The sequence below is a fragment of the Felis catus genome, chromosome D3, assembly GCF_018350175.1.
Source record: "Felis catus isolate Fca126 chromosome D3, F.catus_Fca126_mat1.0, whole genome shotgun sequence".
NCBI classification, from domain to species: domain Eukaryota; kingdom Metazoa; phylum Chordata; class Mammalia; order Carnivora; family Felidae; genus Felis; species Felis catus.
This window is the reverse complement of record NC_058379.1, coordinates 21026713-21048324: the sequence shown is the minus strand read 5'-3', so window position 1 is coordinate 21048324 and position 21612 is coordinate 21026713. Positions and strand designations below refer to the sequence as shown.

Genomic DNA, 21612 nt, shown 5'->3' with positions numbered 1-21612 from the left:
GAATCCCAAGCAGACTTCACGCTGTCAGCATGGAGCCTGATGTGAGGCGCCATCCCACAAACTGTAAAATCATGACCTGAGCTGAAATTAAGCATCAGATGCTTAACTGACTGAGCCACCCAGGTGCCCCGAAATGCACTTTTGTTTTACCAACTGAAAAGTGAGGGAATTAGACTAGAGGATCTTTATAACTCCTTCTATAGCTCCAATAGTCTGTGGTCTATGTGGTACAAACTCAGGAAGGACGATTAAAAAATTCCCAACAAATGACAAAATAATTGAAGGAGACAGCCTTTATTTTTCTTCTTGCAAGGCTGTAGATAAAAACAACTATAAAATTATTTATAGATGCAAATCTAGAGGAATGATAGAATCATTTCCAAAAAGATCTCAAGAGGCAGGGATGTTGACTCAAATGTAATAAGCTAAAGTTTAATAGAGGTAATATGTCAAGTTCTCTGTATATTTGGGTCCCCCAAAACCAATTATAAAGAGTATTATAAGAAACTGAGGATCTTTAGTGTGGAGAAGAGAGAGTTCAAGAAGACACGAGTTATCTTTGAATACATGAAAGATGGTAAAGTGGATGAAAGATAAGACCTCTCTGGTTGGGTAGCATAAGGACTGTGTCTAAGGCCACAAAGAGGCAGATAACAGCCTGGTTAGGACTGCCCAAGAGGGAGCAGACTCCCTGTGGGGTAGTAGATCTCCTAATGCTAGAGAGTTTGGGCAAATAGAATGTAGAAGGGATTCTACCAATGGATGATAGGCCTAGGTGACCTCTAAGGTTACTTTTACTTCTAAGACTGTACTCTCTATGATGGGCTCTCAGCATGACCTGGCCTTCCAACATAGCAGGGACAACTTTATGCTCTCTTTGGTATGGAAGTAGTAATAGAGATTATAGCCAACCATGCTTGCCATGATTGGGAAAAATTTAAGAACAATCTCTTATTCTGATTTGGGCAAGTGTAGTATTATCCCCATTTAACATATTAGGAGATGAGGCCTAGAGGTTGGCATAACTTGCTTGGGGTTAGAGTTGGAAACACACCCTTGTCTTTTTTTTTTTTTTTTGATGACAGTTTTACTGAATTATAATTCACATACCACATAATTAACCACTTAAGGTATACAATTCAGTGGTTTTTTTAGTATATTCACAGAGTTGTACAACCATCACCACAATTACAGACAATTTTTATCATCTCCAAAAGAAATCCTGTACCTATTAGCAATCATCCCATATTTCACCCCAAACTCCTTAGCCCTAGGCAATCACTGGTATACTCCCTGTCTCTATGAATTTGCTTACTCTGAGCATTTCATATAAGTGGGATTATACAATAGTTGTCCTTTTTGTCTTGCTTCTGTCACTTAGCATAATGTTTTCAAGGTTCATCCATGTCATAGCATGTGTAAATACTTCATTCCTTTTTATTGATAAATAATATTCCATTGCATGGACATATCACATTTTGTTTATCCATTTATCAGTTGATGGACATTGTATTGTTTCTACTTGGCTATTATAAATAATACCACTATGAACATTCATGTTCAAGTTTTTATGTGGCTATATGTTTTTATTTCTTTTGGGCAGACACCTAGGAGTGAAATTAATGAGTCATATGGTAACTGCATGTTTATTTTGAGAAACTGCAAGATTATTTGCACAGTGGCTATGCCGTTTTACCTTACTGCCAACAATGTATGAGGCTCCTATTTCTTCACATCTCCACCCACACTTGTTATTATCTGTCCTTTTTAAAAATTATTATTACAGCCACCCTAGTGGATATAGAGTAGTATCTTATTGTGGTTTTGATTTGAACTTCCCTGATGTTGAGCATCTTTTCATGTGATTATTAGCTACTTGTTTATCTTCTTTGGAGAAATTTCTTTCTTTCTTTTTTTAAAATATAATTTATTGTCAAATTGGCTAACATACAGTGTATACAGTGTGCTCTTGGTTTGGGGGGTAGATTCCCATGATTCATCGCTTACATACAACACCCAGTGTTCATCCCAACAAGTGCCCTCCTCAATGCCCATCACCCATTTCCCCCCTCTTTCCCACCCCCCTCCCCATCAACCCTCTGTTTGTTCTCTGTATTTAGGAGTCCCTTATGGTTTGCCTCCCTCTCTGTTTGAAACTATTTTTTCCCTTCCCTTCTTCCATGGTCTTCTGTTAAGTTTCTCAAGTTCCACATATGAGTGAAAACATATGATATCTGTCTTTCTCTGACTGACTTATTTCACTTTGCATGATACCCTTCAGTTCCATCCACATTGCTGCAAATGGCCAGATTTCATTCTTTCTTGTTGCCAAGTAGTATTCCATTGTATATATAAACCACACCTTCTTTATCCATTCAGCAGTTGGTGGACATTTAGGCTCTTTCCATAATTTGGCTATTGTTGAAAGTGCTGTTATAAACATTGGGGTACATGTGTCCCTATGAATCAGTACTCCTGTATCCTTTGGATAAATTCCTAGTAATGCTATTGCTGGTCATAAGATAGTTCTATTTTTAATTTTTTGAGAAACTCTGGAGAAATTTCTATTCAAGTCCTTTGCCCATTTTTAATTGGATTTTTTGTCTTTTTATTATTCAGTTACACATTTTATGCATATATTCTGCATACTAGACCCTTATTAGATATATGAATTGCAATATTTCCTTCTATTCTACGTGCTTTTCACTTTCTCAAAAACCTCATTTTTGGAATCCTAGTTTGAATCTTTCTGCCATGCCATGAATTTTTTGAGTAAAAGACCTTATAAAAGTCCTCTTAGATGGAAACACACACACATACCATCATCATCATCACCATTAACCACTATCATCATCATTCATTTGCAAACTATTTACCTCATATATATTTTGCCCCTATCTCTTTGTTGATTGCTTTGGGCTAACAATATAATTTAAAGCCATTGTCCATTCCTTAAAATGTCTAGCCTTTCTGGAGAGATAAATCAAAGAATATGGCATGGTTTCAGAAGGCAAACAAATCTTGAGTCCTCACAATTTCCAAGTACAAAAGAGCTGAGGTACTCTGTGTACCACTCAGAACCTCCTTCTCTTCCAGGACTGCGAGGCCTGATGCTGTCAGTCATGTTGGCTTCTCTCATGAGCTCCCTAACTTCCATCTTCAATAGTGCCAGCACCCTCTTTACCATGGACATCTACACCAAGATCCGAAAACGAGCATCTGAAAAAGAACTCATGATTGCAGGAAGGTAAGTGCAGCTTCTTCTTGTCACCCACCATGAAAGCTTGAATGTACCCGCCCCCCGCCTCCCATGCTAGGGAAGATTGGTAGATATCTGGGTAGAATGAGAGTAACCTCTGTAGCTAGTTATATTTGCATGTCAGTTGGATTTAATTTTAAATTGAAGATCATCAAACAATGCCTGTTTGGAGTAAGATGTGGCATCAGAAATCATCTAGTCTAACCCTCAGTTTATCAACAAAAAAACGAGGCTCATCTTGCCTAAATCCAGGCAGTCTGGACAGTGGCAGAGCCAGGATTGGAACTCAGACCAACTGAGTCCTTGTCCAAGGCTCATTATCCGTTCCCATATGACCCCCCTCAGTCCTACACTATAGCTTTTCATATGGGCCATCTCTGAGGCCCAGATGCCTCTGATGCCTTGACCCTTTGCTGCAACATTTTGCTAGACCATTATGAAGGTCAAGTGATAATATGCTTGAGAACATGCTCTGTAGTCTAAAGCACAATACTATGAGTACATTTGTTATTGCCAAATGGGATAATGGACACAATAGGATACTGAAAGCCAGAAGAGTTGGTACATGGGTCGGAGGTGCTCATAATTCATAGAGTGGATGCTCTGGATAGAGCACTAACCAAAGCTCTGCAATGCCTCTTTGTGGGGCTATGGCAGGTCAACTTCTTCAGATCAGGAGGATCAAGTCTGTGTGATATCAGTCAAGGGAAAGTTTCACAGTGAGTGCAGAAGGGGTATGGGCTGACACCTCATAGGTCTCATCAGTAAGATTAAGGCAAAGGAAAGAAAGGGAAAATGACAGGCCACTCTCAGGTGATGAAATACCTGGCACCCAGGGGAGATCTGACCAGGCCAGAGTCTACTACTTTGCTTCACAGAAGGCAGCACCATCACACTGAATGGTTTTTCCCTTAGAAACGACTTCATAATTTTTTTCCTGTTATCTATAAGGCTCAAGATGAACATGGAAAGAGAACCTTTTTTTTTGTTTTGTTTTGTTTTGGGTTTGCTCAGGGCTGGCCTGCTTGGCTCTGAGATTGTTGGAGCTCACATTTTTGTGTATTCTGTGACTGCTGTCCTGGGGCTTATCCTTGCCCTAGACAGGCTTACAGGAAACAATCCCAAACTTTGCTATGGGGACTGTAAGAGCAATCAAGAGCTCAGAGAAGGGAGAGGTAAGCATGGAATGCAGTACTTGAGGAAATCTCCTGGAGGAGGGAGACCTGAACTAAGTCCAAAATGGTGGGTAGTGGGTAAATGGGGGGCAGTGGAAGGACATTCCAGAGGGAGAAATATATGAGTGAAAACACTGCTTTACGAAGGTTAGTTTAAGACTCTTGCCTTAAATTCATGTAAGTAAGGGAAGGGAATCATAGCCCTCTTTCTAATTAAATCAAGAGCACAAGTAAGAGGAGCTTTTAAGGGAATCCTCCAATCTCTTCAAGACTTGAAGTGAAACTCAAGGAGAGGAGAATCGGAAATACTTGGTAGCGTCCATTCCTTTATAAACTCTTTTTGGCTTGTGGTTTTCACTTTATTACAAAGAAGAGGAGGAAAAGGAGAAGGAGGAGAAGAAGAAAATAAAAATTATAGTCTTTACTATTTATTGAGTGGTTACTGTTTGCTAGGTGTTTTACTATAGCTGATCCTTATTCCAAAATAGCAAGGTCAGTCATATTATTCCAAATTCACAAATGGAGAAATTGAGACTCAGAGAGGTTAAGCAAGGTGTCCTTTGTTGCAGAGAGAAAAACATGTGAATCCAGGATTGTCTGGCTCCAAAATCCATACATTTATTCCTATACACTACTACTTGTCGAAGTGTGATTCTTTTATGTCAGTGACTGGTTTAGGTTACTATTGAAAGTCAAGTGCATTTCAGTTATTCATACGCACAGATGACTTTCCCAAGGAGGCAGCATACAGAGGAAAAAAGCCTCAAGAATGAATTTGCTAATTATTTTTCCTTGCCATGGTCATGTTACACACACACACACACACACACACACACACACACACACACCATGTATATATGATATATAATAAATGAAATTACATATACACATATATAAATATATACATTTATCTATCTATCTATCTCCCTATATATCTGTGTATACACACACACACACACACACACACACACCTGATACATAGAGATATACATTTATTCACACAGAGCCATTTATTGACATTCTGTTTTGGGGGCTTTGATTTCAGGTTGTTCATCTTGGTGCTGACTGGCATCAGCATTGCCTGGGTGCCCATTGTGCAGTCAGCGCAAAGTGGGCAGCTCTTTGATTACATCCAGTCCATTACCAGTTACTTGGGACCGCCCATTGCAGCTGTCTTCCTGCTTGCTATTTTCTGCAAGAGAGTCAATGAACAGGTAGGTATCATTTATGCATGCCCCGAAAAACCACTCTGACACAGAAATTCCCACCCAGATCGATATATTCTCTGTGAGAGGGATACTATTTCCCACAGATCTCAAGCAGGAAGATGTGCTGCTGAGGGTTTGTATTGGGAAAGGCTTCAGGGACTCTCCTAGGTTCACATTCTTTTGGACTCCCACTCCTCCTTGCTGCAGCTTCCAAACTCATTCCCAACTAATGATGTACATTTTCCATGTAATCTTGGTGATTTTGACCTGACAACATGACACTCCCTAGAAAGTTTGTAGCCCCTGGGTAAGCAGCTCAAGAGCAAGTCTTAACATAGGCTACCTTCAGTGGTTCTTCAGTGAGCTTGGCTTTCCAGCTGGTAATTCTCAGGGCCCAGTGAAGGATGAAGTCCTGGTGCTCAAGCAGTTTATATGCAAAATAGCATAAGGTAGATAGTAATTGATGGATAAAATATGGCATAGAACATAAGAAAGGATTCTCAGGCTATATCAACATGAACTGAAACTGAGAGGGAAGAGAGGGCATTCAAAACAGAGAGAACAGCACCTTCTGAGGCTCAGAGGTGGAAGTGCAAAGGTAAGGGTGAGGGTCAGGGGCTTGAAAGGAATCTCACCTGGCTTGAGAGAAAGTTTGTGTGTATGGATAATGGAAGACATGCTAGAAAGACAGGTTAGAGTTAAATTAGGAATGGCTCCTTTGAGGACCCAAATAAATTCACAAATGAAAGAGGAGAGATCACAACCAACACCATAGAAATACAAGCAGTTATAAGAGAATATTATGAAAAATTATATGCCAGCAAACTGGGCAATCTGGAAAAAATGGACAAATTCCTAGAAACATACAAACTACCAAAACTGAAACAGGAAGAAATAGAAAATTGAACAGACCCATAACCAGCAAAGAAATGAATCAGTAATTAAAAGTCTCCAACAAACAAAAGTCCAGGGTCAGATGGCTTCCTAAGGGAATTTGACCAGACATTTAAGGAAGAGTTAATACCTATTCTTCTCAAATTGTTCCAAAAAAAATAGAAATGGAAGGAAAACCTCCAGACTTATTCTATGAGGCCAACATCACCTTGATTCCAAAGCCAGGCAAAGTCCCACTAAAATGGAAAATTATAGGCCAATATCCCTGATGAACATGGATGCAAACATTCTTAACAGGATACTAGCAAATCGAATCCAAAAGTACATTATTCACCATGATCAAGTGGGATTTATTCTTGGGCTGCAGGGGTGGTTCAATATTTGCAAATCAGTCAACATGATATACCACATTAATAAAACAAAGGGTAAGAACCATATGATCCTCTCAATAGATGAAGAAAAGGATTTGACAAAAATTAAAATTATTGATAAAACCCTCAACAAAGTACGGATAGATGGAACATACCTCAACATCATTAGGGCCATATATGAAAGACCCACAGCTAATATAATCCTCAATGGGGGAAAACTGAGAGCTTTTCCTTTATGATCAGGAACCAGACAGGGATGCTCACTCTCACTATTACTATTTAACAGTGTTGGAAGTCCTAGCTTCAGCAATCAGACAACAAAAAGAAATAAAAGATATCCAAATTGGTAAGGAAGAAGTCAAACTTTCACTATTTGCAAATGACACGATACTCTATGTAGAAAATTGTAAAGACCCCACCAAAAAATTGCTAGAACTAATACATGAATTCAGAAAAGTCACAAGATATAGCATCAATGTACAGAAATCTGTTGAATTTCTATACACCAATAATGAAGCAGCAGAAAATAGAAATCAATAAATCAATCCCACTTACAATTGCACCACAAACAGTAAGATACCTAGGAATAAACCTAACCAAAGAGGTAAAAGATCTGTACTCTGAAAACTATAGAACACTTATGAAAGAAATTGAAGAAGACACACACAAAAAAATGGGAAAAAATTCCATGCTCATGCACTGGAAGAACAAATGTTAAAATGTTTAAACTACCCAAATAAATCTACATATTCAATACAATACCTATCAAAATGCCACCAGCATTTTTCACAGAGCTAGAACAAACAATCCTAAAATTTATATGGAACCACAATAGCCAAAGTAATGTTGAAAAAGAAGATCAATGCTGGAGGCGTCACAATTCTGGACTTCAAGCTATATTACAGATCTGTAGTCATCAAGACAGTATGGTACTGGCACAAAAACAGACACACGGATCAATGGAACAAAACAGAAAACCCATAAATGGACCCACAACTATATGGTAAACTAATCTCTGAAAAGCAGGAAAGAATATGCAATGGGAAAAAGACAGTCCTTTCAACAAATGGTTTTGGGAAAACTGGACAGCAACATGGAGAATGAACATGGACCACTTTCTTGCACCATACACAAAAATAAATTCAAAATGGATGAAAGACCTAAATGTGAAACAGGAAACCATCAAACTCCTACAGGAGAAAAAAGCAGCAACCTCTTTGACCTCTGCTGCAGCAACTTCTTACTAGACATGTTGCCAGAGACAAGGGAAATGAAAGCAAAAATGAACTACTGGGACTTCATCAAGATAAAAAGCTTATGCACAAAACTGAAGGTAGCCTGTGGAATGGGAGAAGATATTTGCAAATGACATATCTGATAAAGAGTTAGTATCCAAAATCTATAAAGAACTTATCAGACTCAACACTCAAAAACCAAACAACCCAGTTAAGAAAAGGGGCAAAAGACATGAATAGTCACTTTTCCAAAGAAGACATCCAGATAGCTAACAGACACATGAAAAGATGCTCAACGTCATACATCATCAGGAAATACAAATAAAAACCATGATGAGATTCTACTGCACACCTGTCAGAATGGCTAAAATTAACAACACAAGAAACAACAGTTGTTGGTGAGGATGTGGAGAAATGGGAACCTTCCTACACTGTTGATGGGAATGAAACTAGTTGCAAACACTCTAGAAAACAGTATGGAGGTTCCTCAAAAAGCCCAACATAGAAATTCCCTGTGCAATTCCCTCAGCAATTACATTCCTAAGTATTTACCCAAAGGATACAAAAATACAGATATGAAGGAGTACATGTAACCACATGTTTATAACAGCATTATCAACAATATCCAAACTATAAAAAGAGCAGAGCCCAGGTGTCCATTGACTGATGAATATATATATATATATATATATATATATATATATATATATATATTCATATATATATTTCATATATATATATGAAATATTAGTTAGCTATAAAAATAATGAAATCTTGCCATTTGTAACAATGTGGATGGAGCTAGAGTGTATTATGCTAAATGAAATATGTCAATCAGATAAAGACAAATACCATATAATTTCACTCATGTGGAATTTAGGAAACAAAACAGATGAACATATGGGAAGGAAAAAAAGAGGGAAGCAAACCATAACAGATGCTTAATGATAGAGAACGAACTGAGGGTTGATGGAGGCAGGTGAGTAGGGATGGGCTAGGTGATGAGTATTAAGGAGGGCACTTGTTATGAGCACTGGGTGTTGTATGTAAGTGATGAATCACTGAATTCTATTCCTGAAACCAATATTATACTATATGTTAACTAACTGGAATTTAAATAAAAATTTGGGGGGTGCCTGGGTGGCTCAGTTGGTTTAACATTCAATTCTTGGTTTCAGTTCAGGTCATGATCTCATAATTTGAGCCCTGTGTCAGGCTTTGTGCTGGACAGCATGGAGCCTGCTTGGGATTCTCTCTCTCTCTCTCTCTCTCTCTCTCTCTCTCTCTCTCTGCCCCTTCCCTGCTCAAACACGCATGTATGCTCTCTCTCTCTCTCTCTCTCTCTTTCTCTCTCTCTGTCTCTCTTTCTCTCTCTCTCTCTCAAAAAAAAAAAAAAAAAAAAAAAAAAGAACAACCTTTAAATAAAAGTTTTTGGGGAAAAAAGGAATGGCTCCTTTGAAAGCCAGGCTAAAGAGTTTGGATTTTCAGTGGAGTGCTGTCACAGGTATTGAACCATGAAAAGGATGTCTTTGGATATGCCTTCTGACTGAAGTGTTGCTCAGCTCTCTCTGTATCAAACCACCTACATGTCTGAGGAAGGCTGGGATGGAATGGGGTTTTGACTATGTAGCTTATTGTCTGAAGCAGTATAAATGATAATATATTTTTGGTTAGAGATAAATTCTTTCTCCCAATAGGACAGAAACAAATACCTCACTGGAGTGACCCAGATATGAAGTATAAAATTACCACATGTGCCTCTCTTCCTTCAACATTTGCTATTAGGAACATAGTCCAGATTTGCTGGTATCACAAAACTGCATGCACAGATAAACACCCTTGAAAAATAAGAAAAAAAACCTGCAAGTTATGACAGGTTAGAAAAATGGCTACAATCTTAGGATATATTTCAATAGATACTGGCAGAAGCTGAGAGATTTCTAAAATGTAAGTTAGGAAAGTATGGCTAAAAGCTCAGTTGGGTGTTGCCACAAACCAAAAACAGATTCAATTCAACAAAGGACTGGGGCATTCAAAAAATAAGGCTAAGAATTGGGATACAGTGTAATGTTTCTCAACTAGGGGTGATTTTGCCCTTTCCCCAGGGGATATTTGGTGATGTCTGGCAACAGTTTTGATTGCTATGATTTGGGTGGATTGCTATGATTTGGGTTGCTGTCTAGTGAGTGGAGGCCAGGGATGCCGCTAAACTTTCTACAGTGCACAAGACAGCTTCTCCCATGCTCACCTTCCACCCCCAAAAGAATTTTCAAGCCCAAATGTCACAGTGCTGAGGCTGAAAAACCCTTGCCTAGAGTCTCTGGAGAGTAACATGTAGAGACTGCAAGGTGATTCTCAGGACAGGTCAGAGATTGTGTTTGATGAGGGTGACTCTAAATCTTGAGGAAAATGTCAACGATTTCCCAGATTTTTTAAGGGCCTCTTGCAAATAAGACTAAAAGAACAGGAACAGGCTAATTGCCAAGAGAGAAGGAAAGCTCTAGAGCAGATTTTATCAATATTATTTATACAAACTAAAGTAAAAACATATTTTTTTGAATGAATAAGTGTATGGGGGGTTAATGGGGAATATCTTTTTCTTTTTCCTTATCATCTATCTATCTATCTATCTATCTATCTATCTATCATCTATCTAATCTATCAGATACTTCCAGATGCCAGACATAGAAATAGGCACTAGCAACACAAAGGGAATAAGTTCTGTTTCCTTCTCTGGGCAACTTCCCAGTTCAGATGGGGAGAAAGAGAAGTAAGTGAATGAATGATTCCATAGCAGTGGGATCAGTGTTGGCATGGAGGTGTGCCTGCAGTGCAGTCACAGCAAGGAGGATGGGCCTGCCCAATTCTGTCTTGGGAGGGCGAGAGGGGACATTTAAGTGAGAACAAGGTTACTAGGAAGGGAAGAGCCTGTGCTTTCCCAGATATAATGACCTGTGCAAAGACCCAGGACATAAATACTCATGGCATGATAATGCAGAACATCTGGGATATAAAGTGCAGGGGTACCTGTGGCTAGCAGAGTTCAAGAATCAACATTTGACATGAAGGCTCTTTCTTCCCGCCCTTCTATGAATTCACTCTACTTTGTCACTGCTCCTTTTAAAATGTGGGTCTCTAGATTCAGACCTGGTTCTCTAGGTGAGGACTGACCAAAAAAAAGGAGGAGTGGGTAGAGGGAAGGAAGGAAGGTAAGAGAGAAGGAAGGAAGGAAGGGTGGAAAGGGTTAAAAAAAAACCCTGAGAAATTGTCCCCCAATATTTCTAGTCTCTTAAAGTTTTCCATATTTCTAATATGAAAACCCAAAGCTTAATGTAAAAACACATAGTATAGTTTTATGTTCTCAAATTAAAAACAGTGACTTTGGATCTTAAAAGAGGTTAATGAAGAAAGTAGTATTTATATCTTGATGGAAACATTCCTTTCTCTTCCATCTCCAAAAGACCCAATTTTTTTTTCAGTGTATTCAAGGAATACATATTACTTCACAAGTAATTCCGTTGCATCTGAACATGGCTAAATCTGGAAGCTGATGGTGGTAGTAGCTACAGGGAGAGAGATTCAAATTACTTTTAAAATTAAAGGGAATTTTTGGAATTAAATCTTTGGATTGACATTCAACACCAGTTATTAGACGCTGTACCCCATTATATTATGAATCCTCATTTTAAGACCCAGGTAAAATCACATCACTGAAACATGATAAATACACCTGCTGAAGGCTTAGGCCTGACATCACACTCCTAGCCATATTCTGAACTCCAGTGTTCTGGCTTCAGATGGCCTGAAGATATCATTTGTTTCATTTTTGTTCCTTTGCCTCTGTCCCCCTAGGAATGCCCAGCTGTTTTGTGTGTTCGGTATTGGTTAACCCAGGGTTTTCTTTCACAGGGAGCCTTTTGGGGACTGATCATAGGATTTCTGATTGGGGTGTCCCGTATGGTGGCTGAATTTTCCTATGGAACTGGGAGCTGCATGAAGCCCAGCAACTGTCCCAAAATTATCTGTGGTGTGCACTACCTGTATTTTGCCATCATCCTCTTTGCCATTTCTATCATCATCATTGTGGTTGTGTCTCTCTTCACCAAGCCCATTCCAGATGTGCATGTGAGTATCCATTTTGGGGAGGTGTCCTGCCCTTGTTTCATGTTCATGCTGCAACACCCACCTTGGTTGCCCTTTGCTCAATTAGACATTTGCACTCATATGACTAAAATAGCCCATGCTTGCAATTTGTTTTACGTAGAAAGACACAGAACAGAAAACATGGTGTGCCAGCAAAGCAGTATCAAGCATGTGTCTTTGGCAGAAGTTTTCATAGTAGTTCAAATTTCAGTTGAAAGGGTATTCTCTGGATCCTTCACCCTGAGTGACAGCACAACACAAGGGCATGAGATCACATGGGTGAGCACAGGGCTACCCTGGCTGAGATGCTCATATCTCAAATAGGAACTTAGATTTTTTCTAATAGTCCCATGGCATGACTTCCAGGGGTCCCAGCAAGGGATATACTTAGTTACAAAAATTACCACACTCAGGGAAATTTGAAGTATGGTATTCCCTTAATTTTTGTCCAATTAAGCTTCCAAACAATTACCCGTATAGTTTGAGAAATTTCAAACAATATCAAAGTCCAATTGATTCAAGACTCCAAAAATAGTAAATACTTTCCTTTAACTCTAGATGTCACCCTTGGTTTAAGATTTATTCACAGCCCCCAATGCAGATGATTTCCCATTATGGGTCATTTTTACCATAAGCAATATAGTCTGGTAGCTCAGTACAGCTGACATTTTACCTTTTTAAGGTTTCTTAGGAACAGAGCTAGAGAGTTAGCCAAGGTCATTTTTGCCCATAGAGAAAGAGAAAGTGACTTTTTAGTCACAGGGACTTATGGAATCCCTAAGAGACCTTCAACCTCATTACGAATTTTTCAAAGCTGTGACCAATCTTGATGTAAAACAAAGACTGCTTTTATAGCAGAAGAACTGCCATTATGTTTTTTTTTGCTGAATCTGTCAACTGGCTTTCTTTGTATTGTTTTTAATGCTTCCTGATGTCTCAGTGTTTGCAAGTATTGCAGCCCCAAGCACATTTAGCTCCATGATTCCTCTTGAAGTAGAGAAAGGAAGGTAGTCACCAAAAGAGGTCATGGGTAGAATGAACACATTAAATTGATTTTCAGACTTCTACGAGTTTCTGGTTTCATGTCCACAGAAGCTGTGTCTCCAGCTCTATTCTATTCTAATATGGCTCATAATTCTACAGATTATGTCCTTATAAGGTAACAAACACATAGTATAAAACTCTACTCTTAACTGTTGGTCTAGACAAATAAGTGTAAAGGAACAAATTTGGTTATCATGTGTGAGAAGAGTTCATTCATTCAACAAAAATTTCTTTATTCAAGGCAGTCTCTTAGTCTCTGAATATAATATCACACAATGTGAATTCATGTGTATAATTCACATTGAAGTATCCATATTTAGAAATAATGTTGTAGATGGAACTGTTAATCTATGTTTTTGTTGGTACTGAGAGACTACGATACCTCTTTTTTTGTTGTTGTTTTCATTTTTTATTGAGTTTCATTGAGCAAACACTGGCAAAGTGAATGTCTCACTGGGAGTGCCTCCAATGCCCACTGTATTCTAGAGCAATGGCTAGCTATCCACTGACACCTTTCAGGAAGTGATGTACCTTTTCCTTTCTTGAGCACATATCTTTGTTCTCCAACTTCTTGACCCAAGACACTATTTGGATCTTTCTGCTAACCTGTTTTGCTTTCTCCATAGCTCTATCGTCTGTGTTGGAGCCTGCGCAACAGCAAAGAGGAACGCATTGACTTGGATGCAGGAGAGGAGGACATCCAAGAAACCCCAGAGGAGACCATTGAAATAGGTGATTTGTGATTCAGAACCTAGTTCCAAGCCCTAAAAAGTTACTCCTCCAATAGCAAGGCCACTGTACTGAAGCATTTATGAAATGTATTCATCAAAGCTCAGGTCTCTCTTCCAGAAGGGAGTAGGGAGTGAGGTGGGGAATGAGATGGAATGGATGGGAAATTCACTCTGAGGCCTGGTCAAGGGGAAGAGAGAGGTGCAGAACAATTCCAGCCTCATTATGTCTCATAGTTCACAGTGTGAACTATGTAAGTATGAGTTGGGTATTTGCCACCCTGACTTGATTTGGGGCATGGCCAAGGACAAGGGAAGAATCAGAGCTTGTGAACTGAAAGCAGTTGGAACCTAAGCTATGGTTAGTTCTAGTGACATCAGGAAGATGGGTGAGAGGCTCTTGGGGTCTTATGTCTCATCAGCTTACCACATCAGATTTAGAAAATCAAATTTCCCTGAAGTCCAGTAAGATAATGCATAGTCAGTGTTTAGAGACTTATCCTGATCATGGGGAAATGCTTTCCTCAGCTTATATATATTGGAGCTTTTTCTCCCTACTTGGGAGTGGTGCACACATTTAGGATGGTTGTGGAGATGTATGGTATGTAGAGGTGTGGGAGTGCAAGATCATATGTGCTTTATCTGGTGCTGGACTGGAAGTCACATCACTCCATCTGAAGGGGAGCACAGATGCAGCAGAATAAGTTCTGAATATGGCCATCAGAAATATATAATCCTAGCTCTGGAAAGGGCTCTAGATATCATTTGGTCTTATGGCCTTATTTTATGGACATGTGAATTGAGAGTCAGGAAGGAAGTGGCTTTGCCTATTATCCCAGCTCTGATACAATCTTCTCTTGGTCTCTAAAGACCTTTTAGTTTTGAAACCTGTGATTCTGCATGTACTGGAAAGAATCTAGAGCCACAAGCAGTTGACCATGTTGTTGAAAAAGGTAGACATTTTCTGCTTCCTTGGAGCAGGGAGACATGGACATGCTACCTGCTTCTCCCACTTACAAAAATGTCTCCACACTGAGTGAGAATATCATAGATTTAAAAGGGACATGGGGGGCGCCTGGGTGGCGCAGTCGGTTAAGCGTCCGACTTCAGCCAGGTCACGATCTCGCGGTCTGTGGGTTCGAGCCCCGCGTCAGGCTCTGGGCTGATGGCTCGGAGCCTGGAGCCTGTTTCTGATTCTGTGTCTCCCTCTCTCTCTGCCCCTCCCCCGTTCATGCTCTGTCTCTCTCTGTCCCAAAAATAAATAAACGTTGAAAAAAAAATTAAAAAAAAAAATAAAAGGGACATGGATGAGAAGTCTTTTGCATGTGTTAATGTAGAAGAAGAGGTTAGTTATGTACCAGAGGGCAAATTTAAGACTGATGAGTGGAATCTTATTTTATTTTATTTTATTTTAATTTTTATTTTTTATATGATTATCCAGTTGCCCTAGCACCATTTTATTTTTATTTTTTATTTTAATCCCAGTGTGGTTAGCATACAGTGTTACATTAGTTTCATGTGTATAATATAGTGATTTAACAATTCTATACTTTATTCAGTGCTCCTTAAGATAAGTGTGCTCTTAATCCCCTTCACCTAATTTATTATCACCCCACCTCTCCTCTGGTAACCATCAGTGTATTCTATATAGTTAAGAGTCTTTTTTTGTCTGTTTGTTTTGTTGCTTAAATTCCACATATGAGTGAAATCATACGGTATTTGTCTTTCTCTGACCGACTTATTCACTTAGAAGTACCTCTAGGTCCATCCCTGTTGTTGCAAATGGCAAGATTTCATTCTTTTTTATGGCTAAGTAATATTCTATTGTATCTATATACCACATCTTCTTTATCCATTCATCTATTGATGGACACTTGGGCTACTTCAATAAATTGGCTATTGTAAGTAATGCTGCAATAAACATAAGGGTCATATATCTTTATGAATTAGTGTTTTCTTTCTTAAAAATTTTAAATGTTTATTTATTTTTGAGAGATAGAGGCAGAGTGTGTGCAGGGGAGGGGCAGAGAAAGAGGGAGACACAGAATCCAAAGCAGGCTCCAAGCTCTGAGCTGTCAGCACAGAGCCTAATGTGAGGCCTGAGCCCATGACACATGAGATCATGACATGAGCTGAAGTCGGATGCCTAGCTGACTGAGCTACCCAGGTACCCCTATGAATTAGTGTTTTCATATTTTGGTGTAGATACCCAGTAGTGTGATTACTGTATCATATGGTAATTTGATTTTTAATTTTTTGAGGAGCCTCTGTACTGTTTTTCACAGTGGCTGCACCAGTTTGCATTCCCACCAACAGTGCACAAGAGTTCCTTTTTTTCCACATCCTCACCAATGCTGTTTGTTTCTCGTGTTTTTGATTTTAGCCACTGTTACAAGTGTTAAGTAGTCATTGTAGTTTTGATATGCATTTCCCTGACGACAAATGATATTGAACATCTTCTCATGTCTGTTGGCCATCTGGATGTCTTCTTTGGAGAAATGTCTGTTCATGTCTTCTGTCTGTTTTTAAACTGGATTATTTGTTGTTGTTATTTTTGTGTGTGTTCAGTTGTATAAATTTTTAATATATTCTGGATACTAACCCTTTATCAGATATGTCATTTGCAAATATCTTCTCCCATTCCATAGGTTGCCTTTTAGTTTCATTGATTGTTTCCTTTGCTGCGCAGAAGTTTTTATTTTGATGAAGTCCCAATAGTTTATTTTTGCTTTTGTTTTCCTTGTCTCAGGAGACGTAATCTAGAAAAATATTGGTATGGCTGATGTCAGAGAAATGACTGCCTGTACTTTCCTAGGATTTTTATAGTTTCAGGTCTCACAGTTAGGTCCTTAATCCGTTTTGAGTTTATTTTTGTGTATGGTGTAAGAAAGTAACCTAGTAGGGGCGCCTGGGTGGCGCAGTCGGTTAAGCCTCCGACTTCAGCCAGGTCACGATCTCGCGGTCCGTGAGTTCGAGCCCCGCGTCAGGCTCTGGGATGATGGCTCAGAGCCTGGAGCCTGTTTTCGATTCTGTGTCTCCCTCTCTCTCTGCCCCTCCCCCGTTCATGCTATGTCTCTCTCTGTCCCCAAAAAAATAAATAAACGTTGAAAAAAAATTAAAAAAAAAAGAAAGTAATCTAGTTTCATTCTTTTGCTCAGTTTTTCCGACACCATTTTTTTAAAGAAATTTTATTTTATTTTATTTTATTTTATTTTATTTTTTTTATATATGAAATTTATTGTCAAATTGGTTTCCATACAACACCCAGTGCTCATCCCAAAAGGTGCCCTCCTCAATACCCATCACCCACCCTCCCCTCCCTCCCACCTCCCATCAACCCTCAGTTTGTTCTCAGTTTTTAACAGTCTCCTATGCTTTGGCTCTCTCCCACTCTAACCTCTTTTTTTTTTTTTTTCCTTCCCCTCCCCCATGGGTTCCTGTTAAGTTTCTCAGGATCCACATAAGAGTGAAACCATATGGTATCTGTCTTTCTCTGTATGGCTTATTTCACTTAGCATCACACTCTCCAGTTCCATCCACGTTGCTACAAAAGGCCATGTTTCATTTTTTCTCATTGCCACGTAGTATTCCATTGTGTCTATAAACCACAATTTCTTTATCCATTCATCAGTTGATGGACATTTAGGCTCTTTCCATAATTTGGCTATTGTTGAGAGTGCTGCTATAAACATTGGGGTACAAGTGCCCCTATGCATCAGTACTCCTGTATCCCTTGGATAAATTCCTAGCAGTGCTATTGCTGGGTCATAGGGTAGGTCTATTTTTAATTTTCTGAGGAACCTCCACACTGCTTTCCAGAGCGGCTGCACCAATTTGCATTCCCACCAACAGTGCAAGAGGGTTCCCGTTTCTCCACATCCTCTCCAGCATCTATAGTCTCCTGATTTGTTCATTTTGGCCACTCTGACTGGCGTGAGGTGATATCTGAGTGTGGTTTTGATTTGTATTTCCCTGATAAGGAGCGACGTTGAACATCTTTTCATGTGCCTGTTGGCCATCCGGATGTCTTCTTTAGAGAAGTGTCTATTCATGTTTTCTGCCCATTTCTTCACTGGGTTATTTGTTTTTCGGGTGTGGGGTTTGGTGAGCTCTTTATAGATTTTGGATACTAGCCCTTTGTCCGATATGTCATTTGCAAATATCTTTTCCCATTCCGTTGGTTGCCTTTTAGTTTTGTTGGTTGTTTCCTTTGCTGTGCAGAAGCTTTTTATCTTCATAAGGTCCCAGTCGTTCACTTTTGCTTTTAATTCCCTTGCCTTTGGGGATGTGTCGAGTAAGAGATTGCTACGGCTGAGGTCAGAGAGGTCTTTTCCTGCTTTCTCCTCTAAGGTTTTGATGGTTTCCTGTCTCACATTCAGGTCCTTTATCCATTTTGAGTTTATTTTTGTGAATGGTGTGAGAAAGTAATCTAGTTTCATTCTTTTGCTCAGTTTTCCCAACACCATTTTTTGAAGAGGCTCTTTCCCATTGCATATTCTTGTATTTTTGTGTCAATATCATGTTTTGATTACGACAGCTTTGTAGTATATCTTAAAATATGGGGTTGTGATGCCTTCAGTTTTATTCTTTTTCAAAATTGCTTTGGCTATTTGAGGTCTTTTGTGGTTCCATACAAATTTTAAGATTATTTTTTCTAGTTCTGTGAAACATGCTGTTGGTATTTTTGATAGGGATTGCATTAAATCTGTGGATTGCTTTCGGTAGTATGGATGAGTTTAGACTATCTTTACATTTCTTTGTGTTGTCTTCAATTTCTTTCATCAATGTTTTATAGTTTTCAGAGTACAGGTCTTTCACCTCCTTGGTTAGGTTTATTCCTAGGTATTTTATTACTTTTGGTGAAATTGAAATGTTTTCTTGATTTCTCTTTTTGCTACTTCATTATTAGTGTATAGAAATGCAATGGATTTCTGTATATTGATTTTACATCCCACAACTTTACTGAATTCATTTATCAGTTCTAGTAGTTTTTTGCTGGAGTCTTTTTTTTTTTTTCTTTTTTTTTGCAACGTTTATTTTTATTTTTGGGACAGAGAGAGACAGAGCATGAACAGGGGAGGGGCAGAGAGAGAGGGAGACACAGAATCGGAAACAGGCTCCAGGCTCTGAGCCATCAGCCCAGAGCCTGACGTGGGGCTCAAACTCCTGGACCGCGAGATCGTGACCTGTCTGAAGTCGGACGCTTAACCGACTGCGCCACCCAGGTGCCCCTTGGTGGAGTCTTTTAGGGTTTTCTGTATATAGTACCATGTAATCTGTGAATAGTAAAAGTTTTACTTCTTCCTTACCAATTTGGATGCCTTTTTAATCTTTTCATGATCTAATTTCTGTGACTAGGACTTCCTGTACCATGTTGAATAAAAGTGGTGAGAGTGGACATCCTGTCTTGTTCCTGACCTTAGGGGAAAAGGTCTCAGTTTTTCCCCACTGAATGTGATGTCCACTGTGGGGGTTTTTCATATATGGCTTTTATTCTGTTGAGGTATGTTCCCTCTAAACCTACTTTATTGAGGTTTTTTTGTTGTTGTTTTTTGTTTTTTTAAATTCAAGAATGGATGCTGTACTTTGTCAAATGCTTTTTCTGTATCTATTGATATATTGAAATGATCATATGGTTTTTGTGTTTTCTCTTAATGATATGATGTATTATGTTGATTGAATTGTGAATAATGAACCACCCTTGCACCCCAGGAATAAATCCCACTTGATTGTGTTGAATGCTTTTTTTCATGTATTGTTGGATTTGGTTTGCTAATATTTTGTTGAGGATTTTTGCATCTATGTTCATCAGGGATATTGCCCTGTAGTTCTCTTTTTTTTGTATTTTTTTTTAAACGTTTTTGGCGTCAGGATGAGTGGTCTCATAGAATGAGTTTGGAAGCTTTCCTTCTCTTTTATATATTTGGGAATAGTTTGAGAAGAATAGGTGTTAACTCTTTAAATATTTGGTAGAATTCATCTGTGAAGAAATATGTTCCTCAACTTTTGTTTGTTGGCAGTTTTTTTCTTTTTTCTTTTTTTTAAATTTTACATCCAAATTAGTTAGCATATAGTGCAACAATGATTTCAGGAGTAGATTCCTTAGTGCCCCTTACCCATTTTGCCCACCCCCCCTCCCACAACCCCTCCAGTAACCTTCAGTTTGTTCTCCATATTTATGAGTCTCTTCTGTTTTGTCCCCCTCCCTGTTTTTACATTATTTTTGTTTCCCTTCCCTTATGTTCATCTGTTTTGTCTCTTAAAGTCCTCATATGAGTGAAGTCATATGATTTTTGTCTTTCTCTGACTAATTTCACTTAGCATAATACCCTCCAGTTCCATCCACCTAGTTGCAAATGGCAAGATTTCATTCTTTTTTTTTTATATATGAAATTTATTGACAAATTGGTTTCCATACAACACCCAGTGCTCATCCCAAAAGGTGCCCTCCTCAATACCCATCACCCACCCTCCCCTCCCTCCCACCTCCCATCAACCCTCAGTTTGTTCTCAGTTTTTAACAGTCTCTTATGCTTTGGCTCTCTCCCACTCTAACCTCTTTTTTTTTTTTCCTTCCCCTCCCCCATGGGTTCCTGTTAAGTTTCTCAGGATCCACATAAGAGTGAAACCATATGGTATCTGTCTTTCTCTGTATGGCTTATTTCACTTAGCATCACACTCTCCAGTTCCATCCACGTTGCTACAAAAGGCCATGTTTCATTTTTTCTCATTGCCACGTAGTATTCCATTGTGTCTATAAACCACAATTTCTTTATCCATTCATCAGTTGATGGACATTTAGGCTCTTTCCATAATTTGGCTATTGTTGAGAGTGCTGCTATAAACATTGGGGTACAAGTGCCCCTATGCATCAGTACTCCTGTATCCCTTGGATAAATTCCTAGCAGTGCTATTGCTGGGTCATAGGGTAGGTCTATTTTTAATTTTCTGAGGAACCTCCACACTGCTTTCCAGAGCGGCTGCACCAATTTGCATTCCCACCAACAGTGCAAGAGGGTTCCCGTTTCTCCACATCCTCTCCAGCATCTATAGTCTCCTGATTTGTTCATTTTGGCCACTCTGACTGGCGTGAGGTGATACCTGAGTGTGGTTTTGATTTGTATTTCCCTGATAAGGAGCGACGTTGAACATCTTTTCATGTGCCTGTTGGCCATCCGGATGTCTTCTTTAGAGAAGTGTCTATTCATGTTTTCTGCCCATTTCTTCACTGGGTTATTTGTTTTTCGGGTGTGGAGTTTGGTGAGCTCTTTATAGATTTTGGATACTAGCCCTTTGTCCGATATGTCATTTGCGAATATCTTTTCCCATTCCGTTGGTTGCCTTTTAGTTTTGTTGGTTGTTTCCTTTGCTGTGCAGAAGCTTTTTATCTTCATAAGGTCCCAGTCGTTCACTTTTGCTTTTAATTCCCTTGCCTTTGGGGATGTGTCGAGTAAGAGATTGCTACGGCTGAGGTCAGAGAGGTCTTTTCCTGCTTTCTCCTCTAAGGTTTTGATGGTTTCCTGTCTCACATTTAGGTCCTTTATCCATTTTGAGT

At 39.1% G+C, this 21612-nt stretch overlaps 1 protein-coding gene across 3 annotated transcripts in view; it reads left to right on the top strand.

Annotated features, from left to right (window-relative positions):
• Positions 1 to 21612, top strand: part of SLC5A1 (solute carrier family 5 member 1) — a 153877-nt gene that overhangs the window by 118397 nt on the left and 13868 nt on the right. For all 3 annotated transcript variants that reach the window (XM_045041046.1, NM_001195405.1, XR_006587569.1), the window contains 4 exon segments: positions 3097 to 3247; positions 5480 to 5648; positions 12052 to 12267; positions 13956 to 14061. In XM_045041046.1, the coding sequence (XP_044896981.1) occupies positions 3097 to 3247; positions 5480 to 5648; positions 12052 to 12267; positions 13956 to 14061 (642 nt within the window).